Raw genomic sequence first — 13,979 nt, 5'->3', positions numbered from 1 at the left:
CCTAATTAAATTCTTAATATGTATATTATTGACCTTAGGCGACCTCAAAATACTCAAAATACTCCCAAGGAAAGCAGAAGTTTCCCAGGAACAAATATTTTACAGTGCCATAAAGTATAGAAGGGAAGAACAAACAAGCAGCCTCAGTTCACATTTTGTAGACACAGTAGAGCTTAATTTTGTGCAGCTGACCTTCTATGCCATCTTGCAAAATCATGAAGTCTTGAATTTTTCCCAATTACTTTCATGCATGATACACATCCCAATGCAGAATTTAACAAAAATATCTCACCATGCTGGCAATTGGAATTATTTTCCTCAAAAAAGCTGTACATATTACACTGGGCAAAAACCCCGTATCTTCTTGGCTTCCAGTTTTCTGTGGAATTTTACAACTTACTGGGATCTCAAGCTCCCCTAAATTCCTAAGATGATTTGAATTATTCCTTTCTTTTGCATCTCCCCCACTCAAAAAGCCGCAGTGTTTCAGCATGTTTTAAGTTGTGTGCTTCAAAACCCATTCTACCAGAGTGCCAACTGCAAATCCAGTTGCTCCTTTTTTCTTTTCACTCCAAACAGGTCCGGCGATATCAAGGTGTGCCCACTGTACATTCTCATCAACAAACTAGCAAGGAAGTCCAAAAAAGAGAGAGTCAGCTAAAATTCCAAACAGGAAAGCTTGAGAAACAAAGAGAATAACCACAGGGAGATGAAGATCAATGCATTAGCTTGACGTTAGAAATATGTTGAAAGAAGCAGTTCAAGCCATCACAGTTGTGTCGGCATCCGAAAACCAATCATAACTGCACTTCCTTCGGCTGCATTTGGTGGACAATGAGCTATCTAATGGTAACAAGAAATGTATGATGATGAATCTTGAGGTAAGGCCAGATTTGGACATAACCAGGGGAACCATATAGACACACAACTCCCATGATCTGTACATACAGTTCTGCTGAGAGTCCTGACAATTTTCCTGAGTAATACTCCAGCCAGCTGCTAAATACGCGGCCTGAACCAAATATCATAGATGACAACTCTGGACTAGGGGTGGTTTCCCCTTTTGGGGCAGGCCAAGGGGGGGAGGGGGGACCTTCACTCTGATTTTGCCTACAACCTACATAGGGATGCCCAGAGGTGAGAATTACCGTGCCCAACCATACCCAACTACACAGGCTCACTATAGAGAGGGGCAAGCCACTCCAACAAGATCACTACATCCATCTTTAATCATATTAGCCTAGACTCACTCCTCCATACCACCACCTGCTGCTGAAGGACCTCCAAGTCTGCATCACTTCATCCATCTTCAATCATATTAGCCTAGACTCCCTCCTCCACACCACCACCTGCTGCTGAAGGACCTCTGAGTCTGCATCCCTGCAAATCTCTCTCCAAACCATGATAAAGCAAGTAGCCCTGGCCTCCCAAGCAACCCAGTGAATGTGCATGCACCCCCAATTCGCAACCTAGGTCAATCCCGAACTTGCAAGTTCTAAATGATTGGTTTTCTATCAATCTCCTTTTCACAGTATAGGCAGCTCTACTCTAAAACCTTCCACATCTTTGTTGGTGCTGTGGTAAAGATTCACCTCAAAGCTGTTCTCTAATCTCCATTGAGACCAGAACAATACTCCTACGAGCCCTCCAAAAGTTGAAGCTTCCATGTTTGCCCACCCAGCATGAGACCTCCAATCACCAGCTTACCTAGGAGAGCCTAGCTCCGGTATTCTGGATGAATAATCTCCAAGCCTACCTCTAAACAATGTCTACCAATGGTCTGTCAGGTCATCTTAGCTTAGGAATCCTTGGACCATTCGAACTTGACCATAGGAAGGTTGGGATTAAGCGACCTAACTAAGAAACACAGAATGGAGAGAAGCACCAACAAGAAGCTATATATCAAGCCATCGCCAATAGGACCTGATCAACCACTAGAGGTCAGCCCATACAAAGGCAAGCAATGCTCCAATATGTCAATGCTGGATAGAGTCTAATACAAGCACAAATTGTTGGGCTGCAATAATGTCGAGTCACACCTAAAAACCAAGCAAACAAATTGTCTGCCCCAACTCATCCACTAGAAGCCCAAGGGAACTTCCCAATCAGTGCTACAGTCCAGATCTATAAGAAAACTAACTGACTTACACCGATTGATCTCCTCACCTGTCCAAGTCAACTCCCCAATTAGTGCAAGAGTCCAGACCTACAAAAAAACCAATTGACTTATGCCGATTGATTTTCTCACCTATTGTGCAGAAAAATCTCAAGAGCCAATCTCATTCTCTTCAGCATCAGCTCATGATCCTCAACATTCAAGGCAAGGTCATCTGCATACTACTGAGTCTAGCAACTGCCTCCACTTTATGTAGCCTGAGGCATCTCAATCCTTTGGCTCTCATGCAAAGAAAATATGGCGTCGCCTTCGCAAAGAGCAAAAAGAGGCATGGAGCCAAAGGGCAGCCTGTCTCACTAAGCACTCCAATCGAAAGTCCACTCCTTTCTGCCCTCCCATGATCACCCTTTGCTAGTCGATGTGTAAGCATTGAGACCCCATCAATCTAATGCTGAGAAAAGCCTAACTGAGGTGCCCTCCAAGAAGTCCCAATCAACCATATCATAGACCTCAAAATCTGGGAGAAGCATTGCTATCCTCTACCACTGCACTAGGCCCAATCTGTAGCCTTGGAGAAGGTGAAGATGTTATCAAGCATGCTTCAATTCTGGATGAAACTTGTCCAAGTGTCAGGAATGATGCCTGAAATGAGGGGGTGAGTCTCTTGCTGATCATCTTTGTCAGTGCTTTACAGGCCACTGACAACAATGTGATCTGATGCCATTGCATGAGCTCCAAACTCCTTGGTGCAATTACAGTAAGGTAATCCAAACTCAGAGGTGGCAGTTTCTACAGGTAGTTCAGTGCTGTATCCTTATCACTTACCAATGCTTTTCTACAATTCAGGTGGGGGTTCTGTATAAAACAGCAAGTGCAGTAGCCATTCAATTTTGATCCATACATACAGAATATAACTATGCAAACTTGAACAGATTCTACCAGAGTTGTCTGAGCTAAGGGTAACCCTTTGGATTGAAGCAATACACAAATTCAAGATTTATACTGTCAGTAGCATTTCCAGCAAGGCCTAATAGAGCTTTGACACCCAAGTGTGAAGTCATTAACGAGGCAGATCTAGCATTTTAAGTGTCCATAAGTCAGCAAACAATGTTAGAGAAGTTACGATTAACAATGGTGAGCATGTCCTTCCATAGTGGTCCTAGATATAGTTGTTAAATGACTATGCAGAGGCAACTCATCATTTAATGCATTGCAACAGACAAACTTGACAATCTACCTAACAAAAGAGACAAGATTACACCACACCTATACAAACAATCTTGATGGCAATTTGAAATCTGACTAATTCACGTGTAAAGTTGTAAACATCGAAGGGAAAGGAAATTACCTGTTTTAGAAACAGAGATGCAGTAATTGAACCACCAGGACGACCACCCGTGTTGACCATGTCAGCGATGCCAGACTTCATCATCTCCCAATAGTTATCCTCCATTGGCATTCGCCAGAGCTTTTCTCCAGCTTTTCCACATGCTTCCATAAGCTCACTGGCTAGCTCATCATTTGGTGTAAACATACCTGTGAAAAGAGGTGGATATTTTGACAGAAAGCCTTATATGCATACAAACTTCCAAAGTGCTCAAAAAAGTCACATATAAACATTTGACTAAATAGAGTTATGCACACTTTGATGGCCCTTTGACACCGCAAGCAAAGACTTTCTAGCCTCTAGATTAGAGTAATAAGAATGACTAATTCAATGAACACAGCCTTCGTGTTCATTTACACCTTCACTGCAACATAAAGCTGGTGTTCTTTGATAGTGATGTTTGAATGTTTCTTGACTTTGGGAGTGATTTGAGTACACCTGTTTCATGCTAGATGTTATTTCCTGTTTCATACTAGATGTAATCTCCCTTTCACATTTTACTAGAGCGCTTTGCTGAGTTTACAAAGTGTATTAATTGAAAAACACAAAATACCTCCTATCTCTCCACCCAATGCAATTATGCAAGCACCTGTCAGCGTTGCAAGGTCCACAATCTGCAAAACCACATAACTTTCTGTTATGAAGAGAGTTACAATTAGATAAGGATATGGATAATATATGTCAGACTTCGAAGGAACAATTTACAAAATCAGATTAGTGACATTTGCAGAAATTGAAATCTGTCATATCAAGCCAGCCCAGTCCAGTTTCATGTCTTTTTTCACAGTCAGTCAGTCGGTTTTAGTACTCAGATTCAGACACCATCAGTCATGCACTTGTCTACCCACATGTAAGTGTACTCAGATTAGTATAGAATTTGGGCATCAGCCCCTTTCCTTCCATCTTCTTAATCTTCTTCCCTGGCATATGTGAATGTTCAGCATGCACTCACACACAGCCCTTCACAGATCTAAGATCCATGCCGCCATAGAAACACAAAACAGGGGATGAGAATATTATGCCCATAAGTATTGGTCACCCTCCCAACCTTATTGCCATACCAATAAGTATGACCCTTGCCACGCTTGCCATATTTATGCTTCAAGCAGCTCTTACCAAACCCTTGCCGCACTTAAAAGGCACACTTGTGCTTAACTTCTGAGCAGTGATCCTGGGACCTCACAACATTTCTTTTACATTCTACTGGACAGGTATCTTTTTCAAGAGTGACATAACAATAAAAGCAGGAAAATGTGAGCGACCCACATAGAAGTAAAAAGATGTTCTGAGACCTACATCTCCGGTCAGAAGTAAAAGGAGCATTCTTGGGAGGATTGTTCAGAGATTGATCACAGGTTATAAGGCTGGGAAAAGTAACCAACTCTCACATCAATGTTGAATGCATACCCATTGGTATTTCAGCAATTCACAATTAGGGGGTGAGTAGCTTCCACATTATTTTTTCTCTCCACCACACCATGCAGAATCATCTACGGCCGGATGACAAGCTATCGAGACTCTGCTGCAACCTCTCTCTCTCTCCCCCCCTTGTCCTCGCACCTTTGGTAGACACTCATAGTGACTATATCAAAGCAAAAGAATTCTTGGTTGGAACACTCAATTCTGCATTTAACAGCAGTCCCTCTTCTTCCTCAGCACTTTCTCTCAGCCTTTCCACCTGCTGCCCTGCTAAACACTAACTCAGGACAGCAGGACAGTTTACAAAACAGCAAATCATTTTTCGATTGCTGTAGAGAAACATGAAACTTCTGGTAGAGTTGATTGTGGCTTCACTACCCAAGCAAGAGCAATCAGAGATATTATTGTTTGCTACACAGAACCAGGAAACCCTAATTTTACTGTGTTAGTACAGAACCCCCTAAATCTGACAGTCAAATAACAAGCATTTAATAATGCATATGTGCACCTGCTTGTTTTAACACATATATTGGGTAAGGTGCATCAAATTCAAGCTGATCGGCAGGGATTGGTGCTGAGAAAGTCCAATTGAGTGCTCAAATGAAGTTTACACCCAACTAAAGTTCAAAGGGTGTTGAAAATTCAGCATTCAGCCACCTATACCTGCAGCAAGCATTGTATAAGTGTACCAAATGGTAGCATAAGTGCTGCCTGTGACATTTTTGATGTGTGAAAATCAGATCAGCAAGCAAATTTGGTACATTTTGGAAAATTGTGCATTTGTTTGCTGTCAATGTTGCAACTACCCTTTAGTTGTGCACAATAATGACTAAAACTACATGCAAAATCTAGACGGTATGGTGGCAATGGAGGAGCACGTCAATGGACAAGGAATTAGAGGAGCTTTTGAGTTCATAATCATGATTGATATATACACTCAACAATCCACTCAATACCACTCTCACAATCCAATAACAATTGGAATCCATGAGGATTCAATCTTGGGCCACCATAGGAAAATGAGAAGATTCCAAGGGTTAGATGCAAGGAGAAAAAGTCGTAACTAGGAATGGAATTTAAGCAAGAGCTCAAGCATCAACTTCACATTAATCATCACATTTCGAGCCTTTTGAAGACACACTAGACCAGGGTGGGCATGTCAAGGATCATGCATAAACTCTAAGCTACATGTGAGGGCCCAGGGTTGGGGCACAACACAATGGAGTTCAAGAACAGAGGGAAGCACTCACTTGCGGATAGATGGAGAGAGCATGGGTGACATTCTTGGCAATGAAATGCCGCAGTGCAGAGCAAGGAAAAGTTTTAAGTCTTGCACCTACTAGAAGGTGTAATCTAAAAAAAACCTAGAGAAGTCGATGCAAAGTCAGGATGTACACATAACTTGCTAAACAAAGAGCCCAAATGTCTCATGGCAAGTCCAGGAAATTGCATGAGCTGTGCTACATATGGGCAAGTCCACCAATGCTAAGTTAATAATGAAAGAATGGCATTAATCGATGTGCAGGTTAGGTGAGGGCAGCTAAGAAACAACACTATGGCCAGCAATTCCAGCAGCGAGACAATCAAGGAAAGCATCGTGATCAACTAGCCAGCATCCTGCCACCTCGGACAATGGGTGTGTGATAATCTCTCTACCATTGATTTGCTGATTTGCATCAGATCAGCCCTCTCTCTTCTATGAAAGGTAATCATATCATTCAAATGTGCAGTAACAACTCTCTCTCTCTCTCTCTCTCTCTCTCTCTCTCTCTCTCTCTCTCTCTCTCTCTCTGCAAAATTTTTTACGGCTAGAGCTGTTTAGGGCTTCACACTGCAGTAAATGCTCCTGTTTGAGGGTAGACATCAGTTCTCAAAGAGTACGTATTAATTTGCCACTCTGCATTTGCTGCAGGGTTGAGATTGGAAATGCAAATGTTTTTAGGCAATGCAATCAATGATAGAGCTGTACGCTGAATGTTAATGCATATTGGTGTGTAGTAGAGAGCAACTACATCAGTTTTGTCCTATTAAAGGCCACTGTTTGTGGAAGGAACTGTTGACAAAAGTCAAGGGGCAAAGTTGGACTGATTTCAAAGGGCATGCATTGAGGATTCAAGGTCAAAATAGGGACTGATTTGCTGCTATAATTAAGGCTTAAAATATGATTTGTCAGATGTACTGGTTGGAATTGCCACAAACGCTATTTGCACCAATAGCCATTGGCTCATATAAGCCTCAAACCACTACCAGCTGAGCATATGCTTTTGTACTCAAAATATTTGACTGTCCACCCAGTGACCCACCTGTGTACTACCTCACACAAGTTATACATAATACTGAAAACTTGTCAGTTGGCTGGGGAAATGAGAATCTTTTTGGAAAACAGTTCCTTACCCTGCACTCAAAAATATCACAAATGCACTTGGTGCAAATTGATGCTACACTAGGCCTACCAATCTATAGGAGCAAGAGACAGAAGAGGAAGAGGTTGAACAAGAGAGATAGAGCAAGCTTGTCAAGTAAACAAAAACTGCTCTGTGTATCCTTTTGGATAACTAATTTTCTTCTTCCCTTATTCAATCCTCTTTTAAGATTTGAAAACTAGAAAAATGCTTGGGAAAAAAAGCAGCCAGCAAGATTCCCAACAATATAGCCACATGTCATGATGAGCCCACACAGTAGATTAGTACACAGATCCATTTATACCTAGGCAAGTGCATAGGGCTAGGCCCATCCTTTCCACACCCCAAATAATGACAATGACAGTCTTGACATCTTGAAATGTGGATGAGATCCACAACGAACAGATACAAGTTCCACATATTTGCAAATAGGAACTAGTTGCATGACTTGCTTAAAACTTTTTGAGGCCTGAGCTTAAGATTTCAATACTGTTTTGCAGATATACTTTAAAAGACATCCATTTGCGCACGTGGGGTGCCCATCCTTGACATGGGAAGGTCTCCAGAATTATTTTTGGGGCTCCAAATCACTCCCAATTGCTAATTTTTAGAGTAGAGACACCCTACATTTTAATTTTTAGCAACCACTCGATATATTATAAATTTTTTTATTGCTTCAGAATCTGACTATATTTTGATGTTTTTTTTACAGCTAACAGCTCTAAAAAATAATTATTCCCCTGCTATTAGAGAAAAAACCTTCCTTTGACTCATTAAGTAAAAGGAAGGTCTCCCTTTGAATAGGCCAATTCTTTCACTTTCTGTTCTTCTTGTAAATTCCAATAAACAACAGCTCCAAGGAGTGCTACGCCTTGTACTCCATTTTTCTCATCATGTTAGACATGCAGTGCACAGCAACAGAATTAAAAAAGGATAATGAATAGGAACAGGCATAACATGACAGAGTATAGAAACAGTACAGCCTATAGATGCAACAAGAGTACAGGCACGATATGCCAACTGTAGATGAAATATAGCCACACTTCATGTGCTCCCTCTCCCCAGTGCCCAGCTTTGCAAGTACACGAGTGACATTCATACTGAGAGGGAACATAATCACTTTGCTATAAAATGTGCTAACACCTTAAGCTGTTGTGCGTGAGCTCCTCAGATCACACTAAAACGTACAAAAAGAGCCTTCAAAAAACCAAGAAAATAAACTTTCAGATGTCATATGTTAAGGCTGAGGAGCTTTAAACATTAAGAGAAAATTCCATCTAGGGAAAAATAAGAACCTTATGGACTCCTTGCTTGCATGAATAGACCAATGCATCAGCTAAGGTAAGCCGACCTTCTGCATCTGTATTATTTACCTGCAGTAAAATCAGCATAAAACATAAACATTATTATTGAAGCTGAAGAAGGCAACAGTTCAGTAAGACGAATTTTCTATATGATTCCTTAAATTGCCAGATATCGCAAGAGGCATGCACTCACCTCAATGGTCTTACCATTTGAAGCAGTTACAATATCGCCAGGTCTCATTCCTGTGCCACTTATCATGTTCTCACAGGCAGCAACGACAAAATTGACCTGACCAATAAGAGTTAAGACGCTTTCTCCATGAATAGCATAGAAGAAGGGGAACTAAGTGGAAAGGAGTTTTTAAAAAGTTGAACACGGCTAAAAGTGTTGGAGGAAAATAACACCTAAGAAGGGGGAGAGTAAGTATGACATCTCAAACAGTTGATACTGCAACAATCACCTTCATCTAATACACCAAAACTCGAACTATACTAAGAAGAGTGAAAATGCCATGGTGTTGTCAGGAGTCACCTCCACACCAGGAGGGCGTATTGCAGCAATAGCTTTGGCAGCACCTAATGCAGCTGCAGCACCTCCCATGTCAAACTTCATAAGCTCAATGGAGCTGCCTGGTCCTGTTTTGATGTTGTAGCCCCCACTGCATGCAAAGGTAAAAAGTAGAGAACATCAATCAGTATACAGATGTCAAAGGAGATAAATATCTGCTTTTGAAGACCATGAGGCAGATCCCAATCAAAAACCTGGATAGTCTTAGAATATTCTGAACAGACAGGAATAAATACATAGTTAAAATTAAAAGCCTTTGAAACTCAACTCCTAAAAGTAAAAGCAGTTTGCAGCAACACTTTTGATGTGAATCATAGTTAGAAAACAAAGAGGTATGGGAAAACAGCTGAATGAAGAAGCCTGCCCTCTAGTCATAAAACCTAGATTCAATACCAATCAAGCCTAACTCTTACTGATGACAACACAATACTGTGGGCGGAAAGAAGAAAAAAGAAAAGCAAATCACAGTTCAGACCAAATGCAGCTAAAGCAGGTACATGATGAGCATCTGAAGCTCACCCCCATGAGCATGCATTCTAACAAAGCAAGCATATGAAGCATTCTTAAAACTTCTATTTTTAATAGATCAGCTGTTTGCACTCTAAGAAGGGATACATCGAGGAACAAAAAATGAGGAAGTCAAAAACAATCCTTCTATAACTAACTCAAATGCTGTAAGGGCAGCAATACCTATCAAAGGTTAGCCCTTTCCCAACAATAGCCAACTTTATCTTAACATCACCACTTGGTGGCTTGTACTGTAGATGAATAAATTTGGGAGGATTTGTAGAAGCAGCAGCCACACCAAGGTATGCTCCCATCTTCAGCTCTTTGCATTTTTCTTCATCAAGTATTTGGGCTGATAAAACGTCCCCAAATGTGGAACATAATCCCACTGCTTCTTCTGCTAAGGCAGCTGTATCCAAACAAGTATAATATTGATGAAAAACGTAGGGGGAAGGAATTAATTGTCTTTTTGCAGTATGACCAACCTACCAGGAGTGAGGACATTAGCTGGAGCGTTCACAAGCTCTCTTGTGAGAATAACTCCAGCACAGACTTTCTCAGTAATTTTAAGTTTTTGTTCCAATTTACTGCCGTTTCCAAGGCCTATGAATTCAAGACTTTTTAAGGAAGGCTTCTTCTTCTCAGATTTGAATCTCAAGTCGTCATATGATCCCAGAATGACACCTGTCACAAAAGCAAAAAGATAAAATGGGCATCAACTAGAATCCTGTCGACATGAAGGAGAATAAGGTGGATAAAACACCAAATACATAAATGAAGAGCACCTGTCGCAATGGAATGAGCTCGACTTTGCAACACATCTTCCCCCAAATCATCCACAGTTGCAAAAGTAATAGCCAAGGAGCTCGCTTGAGCAGTCTTTGCAGCAGCTGCTACAGATTCTCCAAAACTCTTCCACTTTACCGGGGATAAAGGTCCTGATTTGTCAAAACCTACTAAACCAACCCTTTTAAAACTGAACCCAGGCAGCCTTACAAAAGAAGACTGGCCAGCTTTTGCAGTGAAATCTTCCTCAGAAATGACGGCTGCAAGAGTACCCTTAAGATACTCATCAAGCTTTCTCAGTTTCAAGTTTTTGAAGCTTCCATCTTCCTCTTTTTCCAGATCACTAGAAGACACTCCCACAGCTAAGATGTCTCCCTTCCACTCTGTAACATCACCTTCAGATGCTGAAATCGCAATCTGAAATTTTGACATCAGCAAATTCAGTGGAAGAGCAAACAAACATCAGGAAATACAAAAGTCTTTGGGCACATTGTTTTTACCAGATCATTTGACACAAATACTTACAGCAAACTTGAAAAACAAATCACAAATCATGACTGGACAGGAGAGACCATAAAAAGATGGAAACTGCCCTGAAAAGACTTTGCAATGTCATTTTGTTTTGGAGGTAATTGTCATTTGAATAAATGATAAACCCATTAGCTTGATTGTGATCCACATACATCAGCACAGCATAAGGGCAGCAAACATACATAGATTCATAAGTAATGTCCATACAAAAAATACTACCTACCCATGCATGCATTCCTGCACTCCTATAGACAAGCCTGCACATACACAACATACACAAGTGTAGGCTTTCTTAGACTACTTCAAATTATCACGTGGAACACCCCAAACAAGGTGAATACCGTTATTACGAAGTTTGAGGTTAACATTTACAAAACCCTGCCTATCACTAAAAGGCAATGCTCACACAGCAGTATGCTTTCGAAGTCGATCTCCACATGAAGCCTTTAAAAATTGTGAGTGTGGGCAATGATGCCCTTAAACATCCCTCTGGATAATTCAATACAAACAACTGGCCCAAGAAGCACCTAGTTGCAAGCAAAAGTCAGCTCAAGAAATTGTATCGGAACCCAACAAGAGAAGAACCTGAAAATAAACTTCATGGAAACTCTAACAGAGTACATTTGTAAGCCTTTTGATGCTGTGCACAAAAGGAATGTAAGTGGCTCCAATAAGCCATTGTAAGTGATCAGATTGGTTATGTTAACTGTTGCAAACCAAAACACACATAACATACACCAAATGAAAACTGGCTGTTCATGCCACTGCCCATGGAATTCAGCCACCAAGGTGTCATGACCGGTATTCAGTATGCATCCTCCACTGTCCTCTGACACAGAAATACCTAGCATTACTCAGATCTACTACATCCCCACTAGTAACAACAACAATCATAGAAACCTGTCACGGTGGCTCTTCTTACAGGAAGTCATTAACATGAAGTCCACATGGACCCTTCTGTAAGCTTTCCAACACTAAAAGTACTCGTTCCAAGCTTTGGAGTTCCACAATTTTTCTAACTCCAAAGCATATGCACAAACATGAACGATAGTGATGAAAGGTACTTTGAGTATGTGCTGAGTATGTGCATGCACGCGTGTCCGGGCAAACGTGTGCATAATTCATCGTCTATCCACAGCTCACAGAATCCATGGTAAGATACATCTTAACGAATACGATGAGCCCGATGAATCTAACGCGTCCGCTTCTTTGCAATGTAGCTAAACAAAATACAGCTGGGTTCGTGACGTATTTCGGCACTGAAGAAACACAGACGAAACTGTCTGGAAAAAAAGGACCTCGCGGAAAGAGACTCGTCTCCTGCTAGACATTTCTTAGCCTTGTGCTCTAAAGGCGTAGGCTAAGAACGAGAATCGTTACCTCGGGAATGAGAGATTCGGAGGCTGCGGTGAGTCCCAGGTTGCAAGAAGCTGCGGGGAGACGAGCCATGGGGATGCGGCCGCCGCTGCTGCTGCTGCTGCAAGAGGAGAAAGGAGCGCAGAGGCGGGAAGCGAGAGAGCTACAGGCAGGAACGCCGCGGAAGGGAAAGGGGCTGATCGTAAACTGGATCCGCCGCACCCGCTCGAGGAAAAGACGGCCTCCAGGCGATGAAACAGAAGACGAACAAGTACTAGCCCCTCTTGTGACCACCACTAAGGCACTGCTTGCAGTAGTAGCAGCCATAGCCTAACTAAGGTGTAAAGCCTACCATGGTTCATAAGAAAACAACTAGCTGGCGGGCCATCCCAATGATCGCATGTAATGCGGTATACGAGTTTGCGAAGCTTACGATGCTACACCAAAGCGGTTCACATCATCTAGTTTTTTGAAGATTGGTTTTGAAGTAGTTCTTTGGTTGTTGATTGCCTAGAATTGGTAAGTTGCAAGTCAAGGATAGGTATATCGCACTAGTGATAGAAGAATTAATTATTTTAGACTTCATTTAATTATCTTAGGCACAATTATTCACATCAATACCAACAACTTCGGGTTACATTATTATCGTAATGTTGTTGAGAGTAAGGCTCACTCTCATGCAAATGGTAAAATATCTTGAAGTAGATAGGAAGACATGTAGCCATGATTGTTAGATATGATCAATGTCCCACCCTCATTAGGTGCTACCAAAGATCCATGGTGCTCAAAGTTGTAAGGCCCCCATTATGAGGAAAAGCCAAATGTGAGCTCGGACATTGGTTGAGTCCTGACTTGTATATCAAATGAGGTCTATGTGACCGGATGGCAAAAAGATAATTGTTGTGGGTCTAATCTTTGGGTTAGAGAGAGTGGTTAAGCTGGTAGCAACTCGAGGCGCATTGCATCGAGTTGCGGTGTAAGGGAGTTAAAAGGGGCCCCTATTGTGGGGTCCGGGGGCAGCGCCCTCGGCCGGATGGTAAAGAGAATATTCCCTGGAATATTCCCTGACCGACTAGTGGAGGCTCATATGGTAGGTCGGTCAGCAGGCCGACCTAACGACCTTCGCGGGCTATAAAAGCTAAACCCCTTCGCAGCCATCTTTCACTCATCTTTCACCCAGTCAGAGTTGTTATTCCAGGTAACCTTAAGCTCTTCACCTATCTTCTGTCTAGATCGCCATCTAAGCTTCACACAGTGGAAGCGCACGGGTGGACAGAGCCATCTTTGTATCAGTTATTTGGAGTTAAAGAATTTACTGATTCTCCTCTTATCTGTTGTGTACTCTCTATCTCTTTCTCAGATTCTGTTCGCTGCGCCGTGTAATATTTTACAATGATATGGCCATGAGAAGTTATGGACTAATCTTCTAGCCGTTTTTGATGGGACCGACCTAATTAACTTACAAAATATGCATGCATTAAAAAGGTTTGGGGTCAAAAGTCGAACAAGTGGGAAAGGTATCCAACTCATGGAGAAAACCCTAAATCTCAAACCCATGTATAAAAGCCAAAAAGTGAGTGTGAGGATGAGATTGTAGGTGAGG

The 13,979-nt window shown here is 41.8% G+C and overlaps 1 protein-coding gene across 1 annotated transcript; it reads right to left on the bottom strand.

The window, feature by feature from the left end:
• Positions 1-273: 273 nt before the first annotated feature.
• LOC148027355 (leucine aminopeptidase 1-like) lies at positions 274-12,766 on the bottom strand. Its single transcript, XM_087691923.1, has 10 exons — positions 12,401-12,766; positions 10,489-10,906; positions 10,193-10,387; positions 9,887-10,112; positions 9,161-9,287; positions 8,822-8,917; positions 8,620-8,697; positions 4,057-4,117; positions 3,465-3,652; positions 274-625 (listed from the first exon to the last, which is right to left on the bottom strand). The coding sequence occupies exons 1-10, from the start codon at positions 12,701-12,703 to the stop codon at positions 497-499; spliced, it is 1,821 nt and encodes a 606-aa protein (XP_087548049.1). The 5' UTR covers positions 12,704-12,766; the 3' UTR covers positions 274-496.
• Between the last annotated feature and the right edge of the window lie 1,213 nt (positions 12,767-13,979).

This window comes from Lygodium microphyllum, chromosome 13 (assembly GCF_053477565.2).
Source record: "Lygodium microphyllum isolate KBCC chromosome 13, Lygodium_microphyllum_v1.1.10, whole genome shotgun sequence".
NCBI classification, from domain to species: domain Eukaryota; kingdom Viridiplantae; phylum Streptophyta; class Polypodiopsida; order Schizaeales; family Lygodiaceae; genus Lygodium; species Lygodium microphyllum.
Note: the sequence above shows the minus strand (reverse complement) of the source record. Positions and strands in the feature narration are given on the sequence as shown.

Bases quoted from the DNA above. Each gene is read 5' to 3' on its own strand.
- LOC148027355 (XM_087691923.1), bottom strand. From the start codon at position 12,703: ATGGCTGCTACTACTGCAAGCAGTGCCTTAGTGGTGGTCACAAGAGGG. The intron at 10,113-10,192 runs GTAGGTTGGTCA...GTTTGGATACAG, and splicing joins AGCTAATGTCCTCACTCCTG to CTGCCTTAGCAGAAGAAGCA. The intron at 9,288-9,886 runs GTATTGCTGCCC...CTTTGCATGCAG, and splicing joins AAAGGGCTAACCTTTGATAG to TGGGGGCTACAACATCAAAA.